Source organism: Anas platyrhynchos, chromosome 1, assembly GCF_047663525.1.
Source record: "Anas platyrhynchos isolate ZD024472 breed Pekin duck chromosome 1, IASCAAS_PekinDuck_T2T, whole genome shotgun sequence".
Classification (NCBI taxonomy): domain Eukaryota; kingdom Metazoa; phylum Chordata; class Aves; order Anseriformes; family Anatidae; genus Anas; species Anas platyrhynchos.
The window spans coordinates 100,557,589-100,578,787 of record NC_092587.1 but is presented as its reverse complement, the minus strand read 5'-3'; the positions used below and the strand labels follow the sequence as shown (position 1 = coordinate 100,578,787).

Genomic DNA, 21,199 nt, shown 5'->3' with positions numbered 1-21,199 from the left:
CAGTTACTAGAAGTTTAATGTGGAATACAATTCTATTTTTTTCCTTAAAATAATATTCCTCGTTCTGTACCTTTAAACTGGCATAAAAAAAAAAAGGAAAAGGGGAAAAGGAAGGTTTTTATGCTTGCCTTTTCTCATCCTTGAGAAACAAAATATTTTCTGAAAAAACAGACATGAAAACTAAATAAACTCCTTACACCTCTTGTACTTGATTGAAAGAAGTAAAATAATAATAATAATAATAATAATATCATCTTCCAATCTTTAAAAATACTTACCGGGTTGGTATATACTTACTCCAAATTATAATAGTTTTGATGGCTTAACTATACTAATAAAGTTAAAAGTGTGGGCTCTATACGTAGCTCTGCAAAAAAAGGCTAATGGGAATTGTCGGGATGCATTAGAAGTGTTGCCAGCAGGCCAAGGGAGATGATCCTTCCCCTCTCCTCAGCCTCAGGTGAGGCTACACTTGGAGTGATGTGTTCAGTCCTGGGCCCTCCAGCACAAGAAAGAAATGGACGTTCTGGAGAGTCCTGTAAAAGGCCAAAGAAGAAAAAAAAAAAAAAAAAAAAAAGGATTTAGGGACAGAAGCTTCTCTCCAATGAGACGACAAGAATGAGAGCTAAAAGTGTCCAGACTGGAGGAGGCAAGAGGAGAGCTTGTCAATGTATACAAAAACATGTAAAAGAAGACAGAACCAAGCTCTTTTCAGTAGGGCCCAGTGACAGCACAAGAAGCACTCTGGAATTCACAGTTCCTTGGAGTGGGAAGCCAGCTCCTGCACTTGGCGCTGAAAGAGGTTGAATAGGCCACCTGTTCGGGAGGATAGGGACAACACCACCTACCTCCTCAAGAACTTCCTCATTGCCCAAGAGGAAGCAGTTAAGGCATTTCATCTCCAGACAGCAGCAGAGGTGCCACACAAGGCGATACAAGTGCAGAGGACAATCTTAACATCGCCAGGCTTGCCAGGGCTTCAGCCAGCTGTTCGCCCATCATACTATGTACTTGTCTAGCTGTATGCTGGATGTTTTGTCTGGATGGATGCTGTGAGAAGCAGTATCAAAAGCGATGCTGAAATCCAAACAGATTACATCAACTGGCTTCCCTTTGTCAGCTAGATGGGTAACCTTGTCATAAAATGAAATTGAGTGAGTTCAACAACACTTTCCCCTTGTGAACCTATGTTGGCTATGACCAAAAAGTGTGTTGTCTCTGAAGAATTTTTCAGTAACTCTCAGAATATTCTTCTCCCTAATTTGACCTGGCACTGAGGTGAGACTGACAGGTCTGTAATTAACAGGTCTTGGGCATTGTCTTTGGCAGCCTACTCTAGGTGGCCTTGCTTGAGCTGGGGGAAGGGGGGGGCGGGAGGGTTGGACCATGTGAATTCCAGAGGTGCCTTCCAACCTCAGCCAGTTCCGTGTTTTGGAAATCACTTTCCAATTCTATGGCAGCAACTGCACTCAGCACCCACTGCCCATGTTCCCCCACAAAGTGCTGCGCATACAAAGTCAGAGCATTTGTTTACCCAAGTAATTTATTGTCATCAGTGCATAGGTTGAAGCTTCTGGAGGGAATGGACTCTCTCCAACAGTTTGGGTGCTCACTGCCTGGAAGAAGTTGAGCAGTCCAGCTGTTTGCGAGGCAGGGCACAACACCATCCCTCTCCTCAGGTACCCTCTCGTTGCAGCAGCAGAGGCACTGCAGGAGGTCATCCAGGCGCAGGGGGCAATCTTTCCTTTGCCAGGCTTGCCAGGGCTGTGGCTGTCAGGTGGTGAATCACAGCCGTCCTCAGGGCGTGGGGGGAAAAGCCTTTGCTCACCAGCATACGGGCGCGGGGCTGCAGATGGTTGAGGTGGAAGCTGTGGGGTCGGGCATGCCTGGCCGTGTGCCCGACAGACTGCATCTCTGCCACAGCGCAGCTCTTTGGCGGCGCCGTGCTGCTGGTGAAGCTGGCCGCGGCTACTCCAGGCTCAGGAAGGAGTCCGAGTCGTCTAGCCGCACCCCAAGCGTGATCTCAATGGAGAGGGTGCTCTGGGAGGCGTTGGCCAGCCTGATCTTGCAGGAGCGGCGGGAGGGCAGCACCGTCAGGCGGCAGTGGCGCGACTGCGGCAGAAGCTCCCAGGCTGCTTTCACCAAGGCCTGGAACCAGCGAGTGGTTTCCTCCACATCCAGGTAGGAGCCGGTGCAGAGGGTGCGCAGCAGGCTGGGCTCCTGTCTGCTCCTCAGCTCGTCCTCGGGGTGGTGGAGGAAGCACAGCATGTCCCCCACCAGCCGCTCCCTCGCGCAGGCGCACTCCAGCTCCACGCGCAGGCCGGGCTTCCTCGCTGGCGTCTCCCCCTCGGCGCCCAGCTCCGGGTGGAAGGCGTGCCCGGGGGGAGGCCTCAGGGGCACGAGCAGGCGGTAGAGGACGTTGTCCTGCCGGGTACTCCCGTCTTCGGAGAAGCAGCCCACACCGATGGCCGGCTGCAGCCGTGGCTTGAAGAGAGCTTCCCCGGAGAGTCTTTGGCAGGCACCAAGAAGCTTGTCCACCAGCTCCTCCACCACCTTGCACTTGTCGGCCATGTATGGCACTGGCCACTGGGTGCTTTCAGCCCAAACCCTGCCCAGATCCCAGGTGTCATCGGTGTGCCTGTCGTCTTTTACACCATTCTTCTTCTTCTCCTTCTCCTTCTTCCTTGGGTAGCTGCCCTGCTTGCTTCTGCTGCCTAGCCCAAGTCTCCATTTCCTGAGCCACCGGCAGAGCCCGAAGAGCAGGACAAGGAGGTCAATAAAGGTCCAGAGCTGCCACTGCTACAAGGCAGTGAAGAGCAGGGCTCCCAGGGTCACCCTCCTTGCTCCTTCTTTCCCTGAGCTTTTATGATTGATCACAATGGTACACACCATGGAAGACCATTCGGTAAGTTCAAGTCAGCTGTCCCAGCTATTTCCTCTCCCAGTTTCTCGTGAACCCCCATCTTACTCGCTGAGGGTCAGAGCGGATAAAAAAAGAAACTCTTCATGCTACATGCACTGCTCAGAAATAAAAAAACATTTGTGTGTTACCAACACTGTTACTGCCCTAACTCAAATCTGAAGAACAGATTCAGACACAGTGGTTTTATTTTCCTAGTGGCAATTAAGTATGGGCTAAATTCACAGGTGGGAGAACTCTCCCCACCTTTGCTAAAGCAGGTTAGCTATCAGGGTCCAAATTTTAAGTGCCATTTTGGTCCTGAGAGTCCTTTCTCATACTAGCACATAATATGTTTCTTTATACAGGAATAATGACCTGCAAAACAGCTACATCAGCAGCGCTTTTCTCTAAGGTGTAACTATGTCCTTGCACTCAGCTTTTCCATATACAACTAATTGTGAAGAAACAAAATTTATATTATTACCTAAATAAATATATTGGATTCTGCAGTACTCATTGGGAATTATTTATTTATTTGTTAATTTTCCTGAGAAAGAAGGATTTTCAGTTCACATATTTACTGCTGAAGGGAAATGAAGCTTAGCATAATAAGAAGAATTAGTATGTCCAAACTCTGCAAGCACTATACTAGGGAACAGTTTCCCTAATACACGTAGTCTTACTTGCTGTAAAAAAGCTATTCACTGAAGTAAAGCTAGACAACAACGTAAATATTTGAGTGATTACACTCTGATAGTCACTCTAAGTTTCTATGAGTTTCTATACACATAGATATCTTAGATAGATATCTTTTGGCTCTAGCACATGCTGACTTTTCAGTTTCAAATAGATTTAAATGAGTTTTTTTATGTCGAGTAATGTGACATATAAAGTCAAAGTATCTGTGAGTGATTTCCATTCAATTGCAGTAGGAAAAGGAGAGAAAGTATAGATCAGGTTGGTAAGACTAGCAGTTTGTGTTCTGGGGAAAAAAAAAAAAAAAAAAAAAAAAAGAATATGAATATAATGAATATAAATATAAATAATTGTGGAAATACATTTCAGATTAAGTTCAATGAATTATGAATTCATAAACCATTAAAATGGTATGCAGCATCAGCAAGAATAATTTCTGCTGAGTAGATTGCTAAGAAAATCATAGTGATTCTAGAAAAATATATTTGAAAATACACCAAGAGTGAAATGAAATCTGTTTCCTGCTGACTGTGTGACACCATACAGTTTGAGCAGAATCAAAAGAATTTGTGCTATTCAACTACATTGAATCGATGAGGCCAGGAAAATACTTTAAATCTATGAATGCTTATCTTCACAGTGTCCATATACTTATTAATTTATAGTATTTAAATATTAATTTTGCTTCTTCAGAGGTAGTACTCTAGCAGACTACAACTAAAGAGCATAATATCTGCAGGACTGTAGCAAGATGTATAGTATACATATCATCTCTTAATCATGCCTAACCCAGGGGTATAAAAATCATTTGCAGATGGAGTCTTTATTCTCGATACTGGAGTCCAAAAGTAACACTATACACATTTATATATGTCATATCTCAACGTTGCATTTACGTTTCATGAATTACTCGGCCACCTGTAAATTTTGGTGCCATATCTGACTCTATCATTATTAAGTACAAAGAATCACAACATTAAAAATTGTTACTGAAAGCTACCTTCAATTAAACAGTCAGGTCCCAATTCAAAAGTGTATCCATTAAAAATTAGCTTCTACTTCTGAAGTGTAAGAAACTGATTAATGTGCATCTATATATATATATATAGTAGTACTAAAGGTGTTTCATTCAAAATTGGTTTAGTTGTAAATGGAAAAAAGCCTCACAAATACGTTAAGACATGAAGCATTTTAAGTGGGATAGACAACTGAACCATTAAGTCATTAATATTTCACTGACTAAAAAATAAAATAAAATAAAATAAAATATGAATAAAAGAAATACATACTTTTTATTCCTGTTCCTGTATTATTTCTAAAACAATGGCTTTCTACACTTTGACCACTAGTGTATAGTCCATAATGATACCCAAAATATGTTTCTATCTGTATCTGTGCCACTAAACCCTTCATAATAAGTTAATTTCCTTCCACCATAGAAATGCACCAGCACTTCCTATCTGCAGGAGACCTGTCCATCGGAGACGAGTGGGGAAGCCTCTGGAAGAATTCTGCTTTGAAAACCAAGAAAGTCTAAACACTCAGCAATCACTAGTTTTGAAGTGGAGAAACCCTGAGAAAGTCTGTTGGTGTTAATATGGTATTGTATCTACAAGCTTTGTATCTGCAAAGACAAGCTTAAATGTTGTGGGACTCTTAAATTGCTGAAGATACATCTGTAATCACTGGCATCATCTGGAATGATTTAATGGGCTTCTTCAACAATGATTGTGGATCCTGATGTGGCAGGAGCTGTTCTCTCTCTGTCCAGGGAAACAATGATGAGGACAACCCTGTCTCTGCTGCCTGCCAGACCTTGTATCTCCACACTTCCCTATCTCATCAATACCAGCACCTTAACCTGTCCACATCCATGCAGATCTCTTTCCCATTTACCAGCTGTGTCCCTTGAGGTCCTGGGCAAAATCCTAAATCATTGGGAAGACTGAAGGTGATTGAATGAGAGATTTCAATTATCTTTGATTATCAAAAGAAACTGATGCATCCCAGTAGATTAATCAGGTAAAGGAACACAAAGTTCACCAGCAAATAAGTTTGATAACACTCACAGAACTGTCTTTACAGCTCATATATGCAAGTACAGACTCTCTTCACAAAACAGCATTTGAATGTGTGAAAAGTCTAAATGCAGACATATAGAATTCATATTACATATACATTTGAAAAATGCCTCTCAAATTAACACTATTGCTATGTAACTTTCACATATATTTCCACTTGGGCAGAGATGCCACCTGACCTAGTGGGAGATGTATGTCCCTGCCCATGGCAGGGGGTTGGAACTAGATGATCTTTAAGGTCCCTTCCAACGCAAACCATTCTATGAATCTAAGATATACATCTACTCATTTTGTAACCTGGTTGTTCTTCTGGCTATCATGTATTTACTCATAGTAATGCAGTTTTTTCTTCTGTGCTAAAAATGTCGTGAATTGAATGCAAACGTTGCCTCCTCTTTTAAAGAAAGCAAGGGTTCTGACTCCTTGATCATAGCATTCTCAGACTGGAGAAGCATTGTTTTCCATATATTTAAAAATATGTAAACAACATTTATATGCTATAACTACATTAGATTAGCATCAGGATAACAGTTATGTCTAATTTCTGATTCCAGTAACTTATAGTAATATAAAGATATGTGAGTATGACTTAAAACCTTTTTGAGGAAGAGGTTTTCTCAGCAATACTGTGTAATATACCATTTTAATGCAGTTTCATGTAAATACCTATCCAGTAAGTACTTAATACTCTAGGCAGTTTATTTCAACTATATCTCTTAGTTATTGGCATGATCTTTAATTAATTTGCAATTATATTAGCTACTCAAATATATTTTTATACAACTCTGCTTATTGTATGGTTAAAAAATAAGCTGAATTAATGTGAAAATTTACATGTGAAAGACAAGTAAAATTAAATTTTAATTCACTCACTCTGAAGGAAGGATTGTCAAAATTCATATTCTTATTTACTATGAGGTTTAAAACTGTATTCTCAGAGGCTGCATTTGATATCAGAAAATATAGTCCAATCCTTGTCCTCAAAGCTGAATCCCTGCTGTTCAGACTGGTGATATATGGGGAACTTTGGCTGTTTTCCTTTTGTAACAAATGGGGTGTTAACAGATCAGCCAGGTTGGGCATGGCCTAAACAGTATTAGAAAACAGGCTAACAATGCTCATTCAGAAGAAAGGAACATTTTATTCATTTAGAAAATAAATAGATAAATACATTTTATTTTCAACTTCTTTGGCTGCATTTCCTATTTTTGTTGTTGGTGTATCTAGCTATTCAATTGGTAGATTTTGAAATCTGTACTTTTACAGTACCTGTGTAATACAATCAAATATTGTCCTTGTTCTATGAGGAAAGATAATAATAATAATTGTTATTAACAGTAACAACATAATGAGGTGCTTCCTTGAATTGAAATATAAAACAGAGTTGCCTGTCTTATTTGTTAGGGACAAAGTTCAGGAAGCACTTCAGGGAAAAGTTTAGAACAAGATCCAGAAGTAAAAACGTACTGAGCTCTTCTGACTGAGTAGTGACAGTAACGCATGAAACTTCTGCATGGATCCTGCACCAAGAAACAGCCTGCCCTTTCCCTCTCTCCTCCCCTCCCCATTTTCTCTCTAGGCACTAGCTGGATAAAAATTATATTAACACAGAATTTTAGAACTCCACTTTGACTTTGATATGGGTCACTGGATAAAATTATGCTAATCAGAAGAGATGCATCAATTTGCCATGGGTAGAGCATCTTCAGAAAATGAGTGAAAAATTGCCTGTTTACTGCTGAAATAACACATATATGAAAACATGCATACATGAATGAACTTTGCTTTTAGTTCCATGGTTGTTCCAGGAAGTGATAACGTGTGAATCCAACAAGATGAACATGAAAAATGTAAAGGAATGGGGAAAAGGCTGAAATTGTATCTGTCTACCACTTCCTCCCCCTGCGCCAACCCAAAAAAAAAAAAAAAAAAAAAAAAAAAAAAAAAGTTTTAAGTAATTGCTATACTGTCACTCACAGAAAGGTGAGTTAAGTACAATCTATATCCTGTTATGAACTAAAAACCCTCTAACCTGTGATGAGAAAGGGTTATGAAAACCATCTTTTCTTTTTGTGTTCCAGTTGATCATTTCAGGTCCAACTGCCTTTTCCCTCTCATTTATGCAAAGCAGAGATTTTGCTCTTTAGCAGCTTATTTAGCATAAAGGGGTAGCTTATTTAGCATACAAGCATACAAGTGACTTCTACTGCCTACTACTAGAGGTCACTAACTTTTATCAGTCATACTTATATAAAATCTTCCTGAATCATGAAGTTTATCATCACTTTTGCCTTTTTTTTTTTTTTTTCATAGAATCCAGATTTCTCTGCAGCATGGATTATTGTGTTCTTTCTCATTTACTCCGAAATTTCCGTTTTTCCTTTCTAGGGCAGCATCAGGTTTTTTGCTCCTCCAGCCAGCCAGGGTTGTTGTTAGAGGCCAGAAGCTGCATTTTATCTATTTGGCCTAATCAGGCACACCGCAATAATCATACAAGATCATGTTTGATTATCATCTCTTTTGGTATCCAGACTTTGTCAGTAGCTTTTACCAAGCTATCAGAAGAAATATAGGTGAATACATAGAATTATTAGACATTCTCCCATTTTGGAGACACAACAGAACTTGATCATCGTGACTAACCAGTAGTTTGACTGTCTTAAAAGTTTACTTCAAACTGTATGCCTAAACTTCAATTCAGAGCCTCTTAAACGCTACTTGAAATTACTTAGGCATATAAGGAGGAATTTGCAAAAAGCAACCTACAAAAAGTGAAACCAGCCTTCTGGTTTCTTACAGAAAATTTTAAACAGGGAAGGTTACTTAACTTTTTTTCCCCTTTTTTCCTTAACTTCTGATTTAATTGAAGCAAGGCACTTCCCTCCATGTCTAACCCCTCAACCCAGCCACAGTATTATGTTCCCAACCAGTTCTTCATTTCAAATGACAAATAGCTTATCTGCTCACTTTGATACGTAAAGCATCTTAGTTGTTATTGCTTCAGGAAAATCTTTTTTTACAGGAAAGTACCCTAAACACTCATTTATGAGTGTTCCAATGCAACCCTCTACAACCCACTGAAGCTGTCACACAGTGAACGATGAACTTAATAGCTGCAAAAAAAGAACAAATTAATACTACTCAACAGTCTAGCAGTTAGCTTCTCTTTCTTGGATAGGAAAATCTTTTGCAATGAATATTTTGCTCTTTCATAGTAAATATTCATTTTTTTATTATTTTTTTTTTTAATGCAAGTATTGCTATCCTTCTACAAATAAGGAAACAGAAAGGCAAAGTGATTAACAGCTTGCTCTAGTTCCAAGGCTTAGATCCAGATGGCTGAAGCAGCTTTGTCCACTCTCTGAGCTGGCAGAAGCTGAACTATTTTGATTCAAACATAATTTACACACATTAGCTTAAAGCACCCCAGCAGTTAAGTTGCCTATCAGCTTTTCAGAAGATGAGAGTCATCATTCATTTTCTTAACCTCTCTCATAATTCTTGTTAGCTTTTTGTTCTTAGAATTTAAAATCTTTGGTTTCTAACGCTCTACGTGCAATATGTACACAGCACAGGCTGACATCTAAAGCTTTCGAGTATCTGTTCTGTTATCAGTTAATTTGAAAATTTTCTCTGCGTGGAAGTATCAGATACATTTGCACAATGAGAGTTTAGCCAGTGTCCTGTTCCCTGAAATCTCTATTGAGTTACATATAGACTCTATGAATATACAACAAATTGAAAGATTATTGGAAGTGTAGCATAATAGACCCCATTTCTGGTATGGGATTTGTTACAGGTTGCAAAGCCAGATTTAGGTAGTGTAGCTTTTGACATCTATGAAGGCAGTTATAGTTGAAATCCAGCCTTGGTAAGAAACTAAGTAGAAAAGCAACATCCCAAAGAACCTTCAGTAGCAAAGCAGAGTGATCTGACAGGTTTGGAAAGGGCCTATTAGCAATTTCACACACACCAAAAACAAACAAACAAAAAAGGATTAAAATTTAAGTATGGGGACTTGTAAGTTAAAAGGAAGGTAATGAGTCCTTCCCACACATTTTCTTGCTTTCACCTTCTGGATAAAATGTAAGAGACAAGTTCCCAGAGGGTGCATTCTTGCCTCATTAGTAACCTCCAATGTCCAAGGTACTGATAATTCAGTCTTTCTTCCAAGTATTCAACCAAGACTGCACCCAAGTTAATTCTCAGAAATAGATAAGGAAATCAGACCCCCCTGGGGACTGCATCTCATCAATTTTTCTACCTTTTTTTTTAAATTAAAAAAAAATATATATATAATTGTAACCACTTATTCTTCTCCTTCATTCAAATCATGTTTGTATTTTCTCTGTTAAGCCTAGAGTAAAGCTGACATATACACAGTACATTATTTCTCTAGGAATAATAGACCCGTTTAAATGAAAATATCGAACTGATCCACCTCCATATTCTCCTCTTCTACAGAGGCTTCCAGCCTCGACCCAGGAGTCTCAGGTGACTGAAGAGTCTTCAGCCAGGCTCCAGCACTCAGTGCTCACAAGTCTGCAGATAAGAGGCTGTAGGAGAAGGCAAAACAAGTCTCATTTCAGGCTAACAAGGAGACATTGCCTATGCTGGCCATAATTTCAGACACCTCTCACATCATCACAGTGTACCCATAATAGTCTTGAAGGCAGCTGCCCCAATGGCTTTCATCTGCCTATACTCAAGAACTGCATGTATTTCTTTCTATTTTCTGGTCAGCTCTGCTGTACAAAACTGAGTCTCAGGTAATATCCTGTGCACTCTACTATGTCTCATAACTTTGGATTAATGATGCTGTTGCCTCCCAGACCAGAAAAGGCTCAGGTTTGATTGGCTTGAAAACTGAACAGAGTAAAACTCTTTCCACCATATAAATGCAGATCTTTCAGTGTCATGATATACCCTCGTCAGGGCCAATAGAAATTGGTAGTTCTTGTAGCCCATGCCAAAGGAAAGCAGAATGGGCTGCAGAATCATGTGGCAGTCAGCAAAGAAACATGTCACAGCTCTGATTTTCAAACATGACATGTTATGTGGCCCAAGTCATGCTACCCCTCACTTATATAATGTGCCGCTCAGAAAGTCTGTAACAAATGTATTGATTAGTAGTTGTTAAGACTGAAAAGCACCATTATGAACTCGCAGTCTGACATCTTCTAATGGCACCAGTTGTCAAACTTTCTGCAGTGACTTCTGCACTATGTTTGCACTGGAAAATGCCTTTTTTCTCCTTTGGGGAAAAAAAAAATCTATATCTGAAAATTGAGGGAGACATTCTTTCCCTCTTGAAAGCCTTAATAATTAGCCATTTGCTTTGATAAAGCCAGAAATCCGCCTTTATCTCTATTTTTTTTTCCTTATTTTACTTTTGCCCCATATGAAGTGGCAAAGCCTCACATTGTAGAAATTTTCCATAGAATATTCTCTAAAGTAAGTTCTCTGTTAGGAAATGTACTTTATGTTCACATGTGAGCAAGAAAAGCAAAAACTACCCTATTATCACACTCCAGAATCCTACAATTTCAAGCACAGATTTGAATGGCTGTGCACAGCTGAGTAAAACTGAGAGGAGACAAGGAACAGACAGCGAGAAGGAACATACCTCTGCTCACATTGACGTCACTGGTACAATTGCACTGACACCCAGGCAAAAAGAGTTGGTGTTTTATGCAGTACCATTCATTATACTTACAAGTCTAAAATTTTACTTGAAAAGACAAAAGTACAGTCTTTGTGGTTGTTTTTGTTTTGTTTTGTTTTGTTTTTTTCTTATGTTTGCTTGGCAATATACGAGTTAGTCAGGAAAATATTGACTGCAGTTTAAAAAATGAACAATGTCCACCCCAAACAATGCCTCTCCAAATCTCTTTTCCTTCGTATCAAATTCATTTGGTCTAGTATTTCACCCTAGGTTTACTGAGGATGGATGACTTAATATATTACTGGAATCCTGATATTATGCAATACCAGTATTACAGATTTTTATTCTGATAGTTCTCTGATTTCACACCAACCTAACAGACAAAAGAATCACTTTCACAAACTCAGCAACTGATCTACAGTAACCGTCCGCTGTGAATTCTTTTAGCCCATGGCAAATGCAAAATAAATTGAGTTTGCTTAGCCTTCTTTCATGCTAACTTAAATTAAGTTGCATTTGCCACAGGCTAAGAGCACTCAAATAGATATTTATTGTGGACTTGCCAGCACACAGTAACTTCTTACCCTGCAGTAATGTGTTTGTTTGATGTCTCAGGCAGAGAAGTTCTAATGTTGCATGTTTTCATATTATGCAATAAAATTAATAAACCCTTTACAATTTAGTGCCAGATCCTATCAAGTGAGGCAGGAAGAAGAGCCTGGGTAAATTTAAATATGAAATTTTGAAGTCCTTTGGAATTAAGGGGATGCAGAAGCTAAGCTGATACCAAACACAAGTCCATTCCATTCATAAATAAAGGGAAAGTAAGGGAAAAAATATGTATCAATTTAGAAATTTTTTTAAAGTTTCCTTATTTGACTATTTGAAGTAAATTTTGGATGATTATCCAAAACCGTTACCGATATGCTTTCTCAAAGTGTGGTTGTAATCTACTTTCAGAAAGTAAAAATTCAGTGACCATTTTCTGCAAAAGTAGTCTGACACTTTACAGCATACCTTCATACTCCTATACTTCATCCTCTCATACTTCACACACACCTCTCATACTTCACACTCTCCCAGATTTCTCTAAAACTCTTAGCGTTTGACCTCTAGATCCATGCATTTGAGAGCACAATAGCCTTCAATAGCATATTTCAAAGCTATAACAGCAATTTTTTTACTAAAAAAAAAAAATATATATTTTTTTAGGAGAGATTTACCATCAGGAGGCTTTATGTAGACTTGTCAAAATCTACCATACTTTTGTATTGCTTCTTGAGCAACTTTGAGCTCTGCTCCCTGCCAGTTACTTGGCACATGGGCATGCTTTCTTGGTAAACAGAAGAACAAGGAGAATGGTGAAAGAGCTTAGCTCCCTCCGCTCATGAAAACAAATGAAAGGATGATAGACTTATTTTCTTTTCTAACCTTTATATTCCACTGGAGTCTCAATATCTGTGGGCTTCTTTATTGAAGTTGGCTACATGCTGTGAATTCATAATTTTCCATGACCAGGTTAGAAAGCCTGAAGCCCAAAAGAATAACTGAGTTATTCAACAAGGTAAACCAGCAGATAAAGAACACACAAGGAACACAACTTCTGCTCTAACAGCATTGCAGCTTTTGTGTAGCTTTTCCACAGCAAAGATTTACATTCTAGGGCATCCAGCCTAAGAATAAATAAATACTAGAACTAACCACAAAAAGAAACAAAAATATTTAAAATAAGTATCTTTATTTGAAATTGCATGCTTGTATTTTTTTCCTGTGTAATTATAGCATGACTATATTTTTCCCTTTTTGGAGAAAAATTTGCATTTTTGGAGAGAGAAAAAAGTGATTATTACATTTTAACATTCTCAATAAATATTGGAAATATGACTGTGAAAAAGCAGATTTTCCCTCCTTTTCATTTTAATAACATTACTCTCTTTTTATTTTTGAGCATCAAGTTTTATTAACTTTAAGCATGATCCAATATCTAGAAATCTATACTTAAATCCTTTCTTAGATAATCACTGTTTAAAAAATATCTTTATGGAAATTTGAACAGTTCTAAAGTAAGACAATTGACCTTTCTCAATATTGCTATTGTAAAATGTTACCCTCTGGCTTAGCTCTATTAAATTAAGTAGGTGAGACTAACCAAGTAAACAAATCATGCAATTTCCCCCAAACGCCTAGTAACCTTGTATGGTGAAATTGAAGCCAATTAACAGTTCTTTGCTGTGAGTGCTCACACTTGTGTATTCTGAGTTATGGGAGAACAAATACTTCGGTTCACTAAACAGACAAATGGATGCTTTTATATGGGGCTCGCTGGGCTATTCCTAGATTTAACAAGTAGCATCTGTCTGTTTATGAAACAAATAACTTATCTGTGTATGTTTTTTTAAAGTAAAATGAAACTTAAAGCCAAACTGGCATGTCTCTGATATTTCTCCTTTTAATACTGAACACGCGGTGTTGCCTTAGACCTACTTAATTTTGATTTCCTTTTTTTTTTTCAATTAATAATAAAACAGGGTAATACAAAGAAGACCTTCTCCATCTTGTTTCTTGATGCCTGGATTTGGTATTTAGCACAGCTTATTCACAGCACAGAAGACAGACTTTATTCCTTTATTCCCACCTATTTTTACTGTGTTACATACCGTTTTTGGTGGTTTTGTTTTGGTTTGTTTGTTTGTTTTTGTCTTTTTTTTTCTAGTAGAGTTTTGAATGTTGGGTTCAGGAGAAGGACCACAGCCGTAAAATCTCACAAAACTCAGTGAGGGGTCAATCTGCTCATTTCCCCCATCGGGCTTCTTATTAGAGGTGAATTTGTTTTCTGATTAAATACTAAACTGAAGTTATCCTTCTCCAGCAGTGCAAAGTGACATTATTAGGCTTGAGGTTATAGCTCTCCGTATTTCCTATTAAGTGGCATAAAATGGCTCAAAAGCCCACAAAGCAGGTATCATTCTTAATGGAGAGGTACTTGATATGATTCTAGAAAATTTCATGATCTGTAGAAGCAAAGTCCAACTCAGTTTTAAGGGATAATCTAAAGTTACACAAATTAAAATCTTAATTATTTTCACCTTGTATGTGAGATGGTCCCAGCCATCCATGAAACATCTATAACTGCTTTGTATGGGGATTTTTTTGCGTTTTTATCTTGCAATATTCAGAACTGATATGGGATTTTGCTTAAAGCAGAACTAGAATTCATCACTTCCGTGTGGCATAGATTGGCACAACTTTATAGACATCAGCTGGCCTTGTGTCTCTGCTAGAGAAATTGCTGTTTCCTTTCCTGAAACTACTGTGATGTGCCAGCTACAGTATGAATTTGTCAAATATAAGTTCTCATTTCTTTGCTTACAATAGTTGTTATGAGTGGGATAACCACTGTAATCTTTTTAATTCTAAGCTAATTAAGCCATTCACTGTTTCATAAATTCTAAATGTTGGTTATGCAATAACTATTCCTTTCAGATTTAAAAAAAAAAAATAAAAATTGTTTGTTAATTTTTATCACTTGTTTCTATTTTTTTCTTACCCTTGAACACATCCATAAAGCAAACAGTATTTTATATCTACATGTATTCCCCAATGGATATACCAAGGTATGACAAGTTCTCTCTTGGTACATAAGTGATGCTTTAATCGGATCCTGGGTGGCATCATCCTTTCCAACTGTGTTAATATGACAAGCTAATTTTCAGTTGATATTTGCAAGCTATCACCCTCTATCACCCTCTAGGTATCTTTGCTAGCTGCTACTTAAACTAAAACAGCTCCTTCCTGAAGTGACAATGTGACAATTTCTGCTTTCCAAGGCCAAGGGAAAGTTCGATCTGCCAGTCACTACTTCTCAAACTCTGTTCAAGTCCACTTTTCTCAGCCACAATTTGCACAGACTTAATTCTGTAGTGCTGGTGTTGAGAGACTCCTTCCAAAGTTTCTCTTTCCAAAGAGTTTTTGCTTACTCACAAACTTTCTGTTGTTCTAAATAGCCTTCCCCCTGCCCCCCCCCCCCATATTTTTTTTTTCCCAACAGTCTAACATTCATCTATCTGATGTTAACACTAGTCTTGAGGAAATAACCTTGTTAGGAACACCATGTCAGTGTTTTGCAATGACTAGTTCACCCTTGTTTCTGTAAAAACATTAGCATTCCCTCTACAGATCTCTCTGCAAGATACTCACTTCTTTTCTTTCTTTTGCTCCCTTACAGCTGGTGTTTTGACTCCAAGCAGTCTGTTAGAATAGTAACAAGTAGCCAAGCTAAGGCACAAACAAAAGAAATGCAGCACTGGATCTAATTAATTACACAGCATCCTAGATAGGCTCCTGCACAACTGCAGTGACACAAAAACAATATTTGCCTCAAAAAATTCCAGGGGGCATTCCCAGGCACTGAAATGTGGTCCACAGTGGGTATCTCCACATTAGCATGCTAGTTATTATCGAAAGTCCACTTTTCAAACAAAACTTCCAGTCATCCTCACCAGCCACTCTTTGATTCTCACAGTGGGAAATAACAGGAAAGGGTGAAAGGATTTTTTTTTGGAATGATATTAAAGGTGGGCTTTGCATGCCAAGTGACTTTCAGTTCAGATACTAGTCTGGTCCAGATGACTTCTCTGACCTTGAAACCTATATGATGTGAAAGTCAGCTCCTTGCTACCAACTATTCTTCTCTATGGACCCTTATGTTGCATTGCTTCCAGAAATAGCCCAGACTTAAACACTCTTTTGTCATGCCAATAATCAGTCATCCATGTGCAAACAATTTGGGGAATATTTTAAGAGACACCACAGACTAAGGATCACTGTCAACAAGCAGTTTGTGTAAGGCTGCCCTTTTTGGGGGGAGGGGTAGAAAAATAACATGGACCATTTCAATGCACTGATGGATGGATTCCTCACTTTGCAGTGACAGGAAGGAGCACTTTATACCAAGATAAACACCACTTAAGTCAATGTGACTATATCTTAAAATGAACAAAAGCAATGAAATGTGACCGTATATTAACTGAAAAATGCTCTTGGATGAAAAATATTCTAGGTACGAATCTAGAAAACTCTTCACATTTTTCATCTTTCCTCACCACAATGCAGAAACCTGCTGTCTACCTTTGGTGACTCAAGTATTTATAGCATCTTATAGTCATTCTCTAAATTGTGTGGGACACGTGCCAGATTAGCAATAGCAGAAAACTTTAGTACATAAGCCTTATGAAGTGTTGTTGGCACTGATGGCTAAGGCACTTAATTTAATTAGATGAGCTTGCCATTGCTGAAACTGCTGAATGTAGTATTTTCAAGAGAGACAAGAAAAAATCTAATTCATTAGACCTCAGAAATTGTGTTCAGCTCTTGTTATTGTCCTCTCTCACAGCAACTGCACCATTTTGAATATAAATACAAAAGGCCACAGAAGGTAGTATTTCACTCTCTGAATTTATACATATTGCTGTAAATTCTCATGCAACAATGAAATGCATTGTATTGTCTTCCTGGCTGCCACAACATAGCGTGTGATTATATACCTGATACCTATAAGCCAACAGCAAAACACACAGTTGTTATAACATGCTACTATTGTCCTCTGTAATGACAAATGACAGCATGATTTTGCAGTATGACGACTTGTCTCTGCTAATATGGAGACTAACACATTTCTAAGAAAAGGAAAATAAAAAATATATTGCCATCGTTAATAACTGTACTGTGAAATGGAAAAAAATAGATTATAGCCTTTAGGAAAAATTATCAGTCCTCTGGCACATGCATTGATCCATTTATTTTGAAAGAGAATGAAGATGTAAAAGAAGATTATAGCTAAGACTGTGAGGAATTAAAATCTGAAAATATCTGGCATTGAATATTGTCTTATTAAACTTCTGGTTTAAGATAACAGCATTTCTTCATAATATGGTACAGTATTTGTCAAATAACATTGAATAGTAATATATGACTAGAAAAAAATAAAATAATTCTTGTATAGAACCCTGCAAACAGCCCAGTCATAACTGCCTCGGTTACAGTTATTCCTCCAGCAGCTTTATGGTAGTATAACTCTACTATAACAGAGGATGAATTGTGTGAACTATACCTGCAGCTTTATCGGTTTATCTCACATTTCAGTTGGTCATTACTACATTATATCTTTAGAAAACTGAAGGCCAGAAAATCAATGTCCCGTGTAGGGGGATGCAGGAAGTCTGCACCTAGACTGCAGTAAAGTTCCACCTGGAGGCCAGCCTCCGTACTCTTTAAAGTTGGCAAAACTCCCACTCCTGCCCTTTCAATCTGTCTATATTGTTTGTAATTTGCCTCCTTTGCACAAATATTCCTTATCGTATCAGACACTCGGGATCTCAGGAGTCAGGTGCCTCCGAGAAGATACCACAGAACTTCAGATTAATGTACAGCACCAAAATGTTTAGGTAATTTGTTTCTTTTTCAAAGTTTTCATAAGTCACTTGTTTGCCAATTGTGACTGTGCAAGTATTCCAAGGTTTGTACTCTTTATAAGATTCTGACTTCTGGCTCACATTATATGCAGGGTATGGTATATGCATGCTGTGCTCTCTTTATTTCCTGTTTGGCTAAAATGTTTAGAAAAAGAATGCAGAAATATCAAAATAAATAACTCACTTCATCGCCATATTTCTGAGATCTAGTTAAAGACACTCATTACTCAATGTTTGGAGATCTTTTTCAGATCAGAAAGAACCATTTTGTTTAGTCAGTGAACTTAACACAGAGTATGCAATTGACTTTGGCAGATAGAAGTGGGATCCAGTAATGTTTTTATGGGCTAAGATAAAAGGTTCTTATCTAGTGCCATCTTACATAGTGCTATCTATAACAGCCTCATGAACTCACCAATGCATCATTTGCAAAAGGGCATTAGGCTGATCCCCAAAAAGAGATGTATCAGTCTCTAAAAGTCCCTGCCATGTAAGTGGCATCACTTACTGGTTAGCCATTTAGAGCAGAATCCTACCTGGAAAAACAATTATTTTCTTACAGTCACTGAAATCAAGGGCCTTCCACAAGATGCCACAAAAAGTTGTGAGTTCTCCCATGACACTGCTAGTAAACAATAATATGGAAATCATTGCATTGAAAGTTATACCTTTATTAAGTTTTCATTATCTTGCCTGTTAAGTTATCTTCCCTTTAAAACTTAAAAACTTCATGATAGTTTTACTTTTGAAAGCATTAAGACCAAAAAATGTGTATGTGTACATGCATATCAAAAAATTTTAACCTGGAAACAATGTCCAGAAAGACTTTCAAATGTGCTTAGATGATGAAACCCCTAATATGCAATAAGATGTAAATGCTAACCTCCTCAATACCTTATCAAAATGTTTTGTATTTAATAAGTACCTTTTCTTCCTTGAAATCAACCTTCATGATTCCTTTTCTCTCTCAGTTCCTGATTTAAAATATGATAGTTGAGTTTCACTGTGATTTTTGAGGTACACTAAAATGTTCTGCAGTAATTATGAAGGGCCAGAGTTAAGTAAACCTACAGAATTTTAATGAGTTTGTGGTGGTAATTATTTTTAATTGCTTTCAATCTCATTAGAGTACCAGGTGGCCGCTATGTAACCTCACCATGGATGTTGATTGTCTATATGGCCAAGTATTTCTCTGCAGAGACTAATGAACAGGCTGTCCAAAGCCTCAGTAGTGTTCTACTAACAGCAACTTGTTAGTTCCTTTGAACAAGAGGAGTCTGATTCGGGCTTTACTCACACTACGTAACTGCAAATATATCACTGCATATGAAAAATGGATATGAGATATACACTTTCAGCATACCTTTTTAAACAAAAATATATGAACACATAAAGATGTGAATATATTATGCTTCATTTTCTACTATAAACTGTTTAAAGGCTTTTACATTTATGTATCACTTTAGAAACAGTAAGAATTGTGTCAGTTTCTGATTCACACAGGAAGATAACAAAATAGAAATGGGTCCCCTACACTTGCTTCTCTTCTGATAGACTTTTGTCCTAAAACAAACTCAAAAGAGTTTATTTTTTATGTGATTGAGAGATATAATTTTGAAAGGACAGTTAAAAGCAATAATAAAGTTTTACCTTATGCATCTACTGAATGGTAGAGGAGTTCGCATATGGTTCTTTCCTGAGCACAATCAAGAAAAAGAAAGAAAAAGTGAAAGCAAAAAGGAAAACAGAGAGGGAAAAAGAAAAACAGTAACAACTAGCTTTGGATTAACAAGGAAATATGACGCTGAAGTTAATTCCATCGCTATGCAAAAAGGTATGGCTCTGCAGGGATCAATAGTTTTTAACACATGAAGATTAGAGACTTGATAATAAAAACAAACACTGCAGAAAAAAAAATCTAATCAGTCAAAAACCCTTCTTTTTACTACTGGAATAGAATCTTTGTTACACCCTGCTAAGCATGTAACTGTTGTTCTAAGACTGCTAAGAGTTCTAGATTCAGGATGCTTGAAATCAAGATGATCTTTATTTAAATTAGATGGTATCACTGAAAAAAAAAAAAAAAAAAGATGTATGCTAAGTACAACCTTACAGTATATAACGACTTGTGATGAACTACAGGTAAAGTTCTGACATCTCTTCCAATATTTTGTAACAGAATGAAACTCTAGAATATAAAATCTGCAATACAGTATCATTAGGTTCTCTTCTTTCAGTTGTTGACTTCTTTATACTCTTTTTTTTTTTTAATAAATTCAACAGAATATTGATCAATTTATTCAATGTGTCTTTTTTTGTTCCTTAGCTAGATCTTTTACTTTCTTCACAGATGTTTATTTCACATACCTTAATTGCAGAGTCATAACAATTATGCATTTTACCTGTATTATATTAATAATAAACAAATATTTTCTGTTCGTTATCAGCTTACAGCTGAGCTGTATAGACACTGCTTCTTTTAATGAAAATACTTTCTTCCTTGGCACAGTGGATAGCCCAAAGTAACAATGTCTCTAAAATCACATAGTTCCCACAACAGATATCATTTATTAAAAAAAAATAAATTGATTTTATCTTGACCTAGAGGATTTTCTTAGGCTCTAAACCGGTTATCTAAAACTGGATTCTTTAGTCAAAAATGCCTCCAGCCTCAGAGCGTCTATACTATGACATGACCAAATAGCCAGTGGTGTTTAAAAAAACCTATACACTAAGCTTCTGGAAATCAAGTTGTAGCAAGCTGGTTCTGTTACCAGTATTTAAAAAATAAATAAAAATAAATAAATAAATAAACAACACTTTTTTGTTGTTATGTTTTGTTTTATATTGACTGAAACTGTATACTTGTTTTTGATACTGAAGAAACCTTTTGATTTTTGTATATGGAGTTACTGTATACTGTTTTAGTTGTATATAGTTTTGTACACTAAAGTTAAACATGGATTAAAACAAGAAACTCAAAAATAGATGTTACCTAAAAAAATACAAAGAAATATATGTCCCTATAGTAAGATTAGTGTAGGTGACATTAAGTAGCTGTCTTCACAGCTTAGGAAGACAGCCTGCATACTTAGGCTTATTGTCACAACCTACTTATCAACATAATTCATCAAAACTATTAATTCACAAACACAGATAGGGATAACTCCAAACTCAGACAAATGTTAAAACATCCTTAAAACCAGGCAAAAAATTAATCAATTAATTTAGCTTAAAATGCTCACACATTAAATAATATTGATGTGCATTAAGAGACTTAAAGTCTGCAATTGAATATTCTATCAAAGAGGTTTGGAAAATGTAGTGAAGCTTCCATGCTGCCATAGGTGCATTTGAATTAATCATGGAAGGTTTCATAGTTCAA

General features: G+C 37.4%; 1 protein-coding gene across 2 annotated transcripts in view; it reads right to left on the bottom strand.

The window, feature by feature from the left end:
- Positions 1–21,199, bottom strand: part of LOC106019573 (inositol 1,4,5-trisphosphate receptor-interacting protein-like 1) — a 171,388-nt gene that overhangs the window by 16,760 nt on the left and 133,429 nt on the right. The window contains exons 1-2 of one of the 2 annotated variants that reach the window (XM_072025752.1): positions 1,535–3,342; positions 298–536 (exon numbers count right to left, since the gene is read on the bottom strand). In XM_072025752.1, coding sequence (XP_071881853.1) covers positions 1,969–2,571 — 603 coding nt within the window. In that variant the 5' untranslated portion in view covers positions 2,572–3,342 and the 3' untranslated portion in view covers positions 298–536; positions 1,535–1,968. Of the gene's footprint in view, positions 1–297; positions 537–1,534; positions 19,511–21,199 lie in introns of those variants that run through there. The other variant, XR_011804135.1, reaches the window with a different exon arrangement.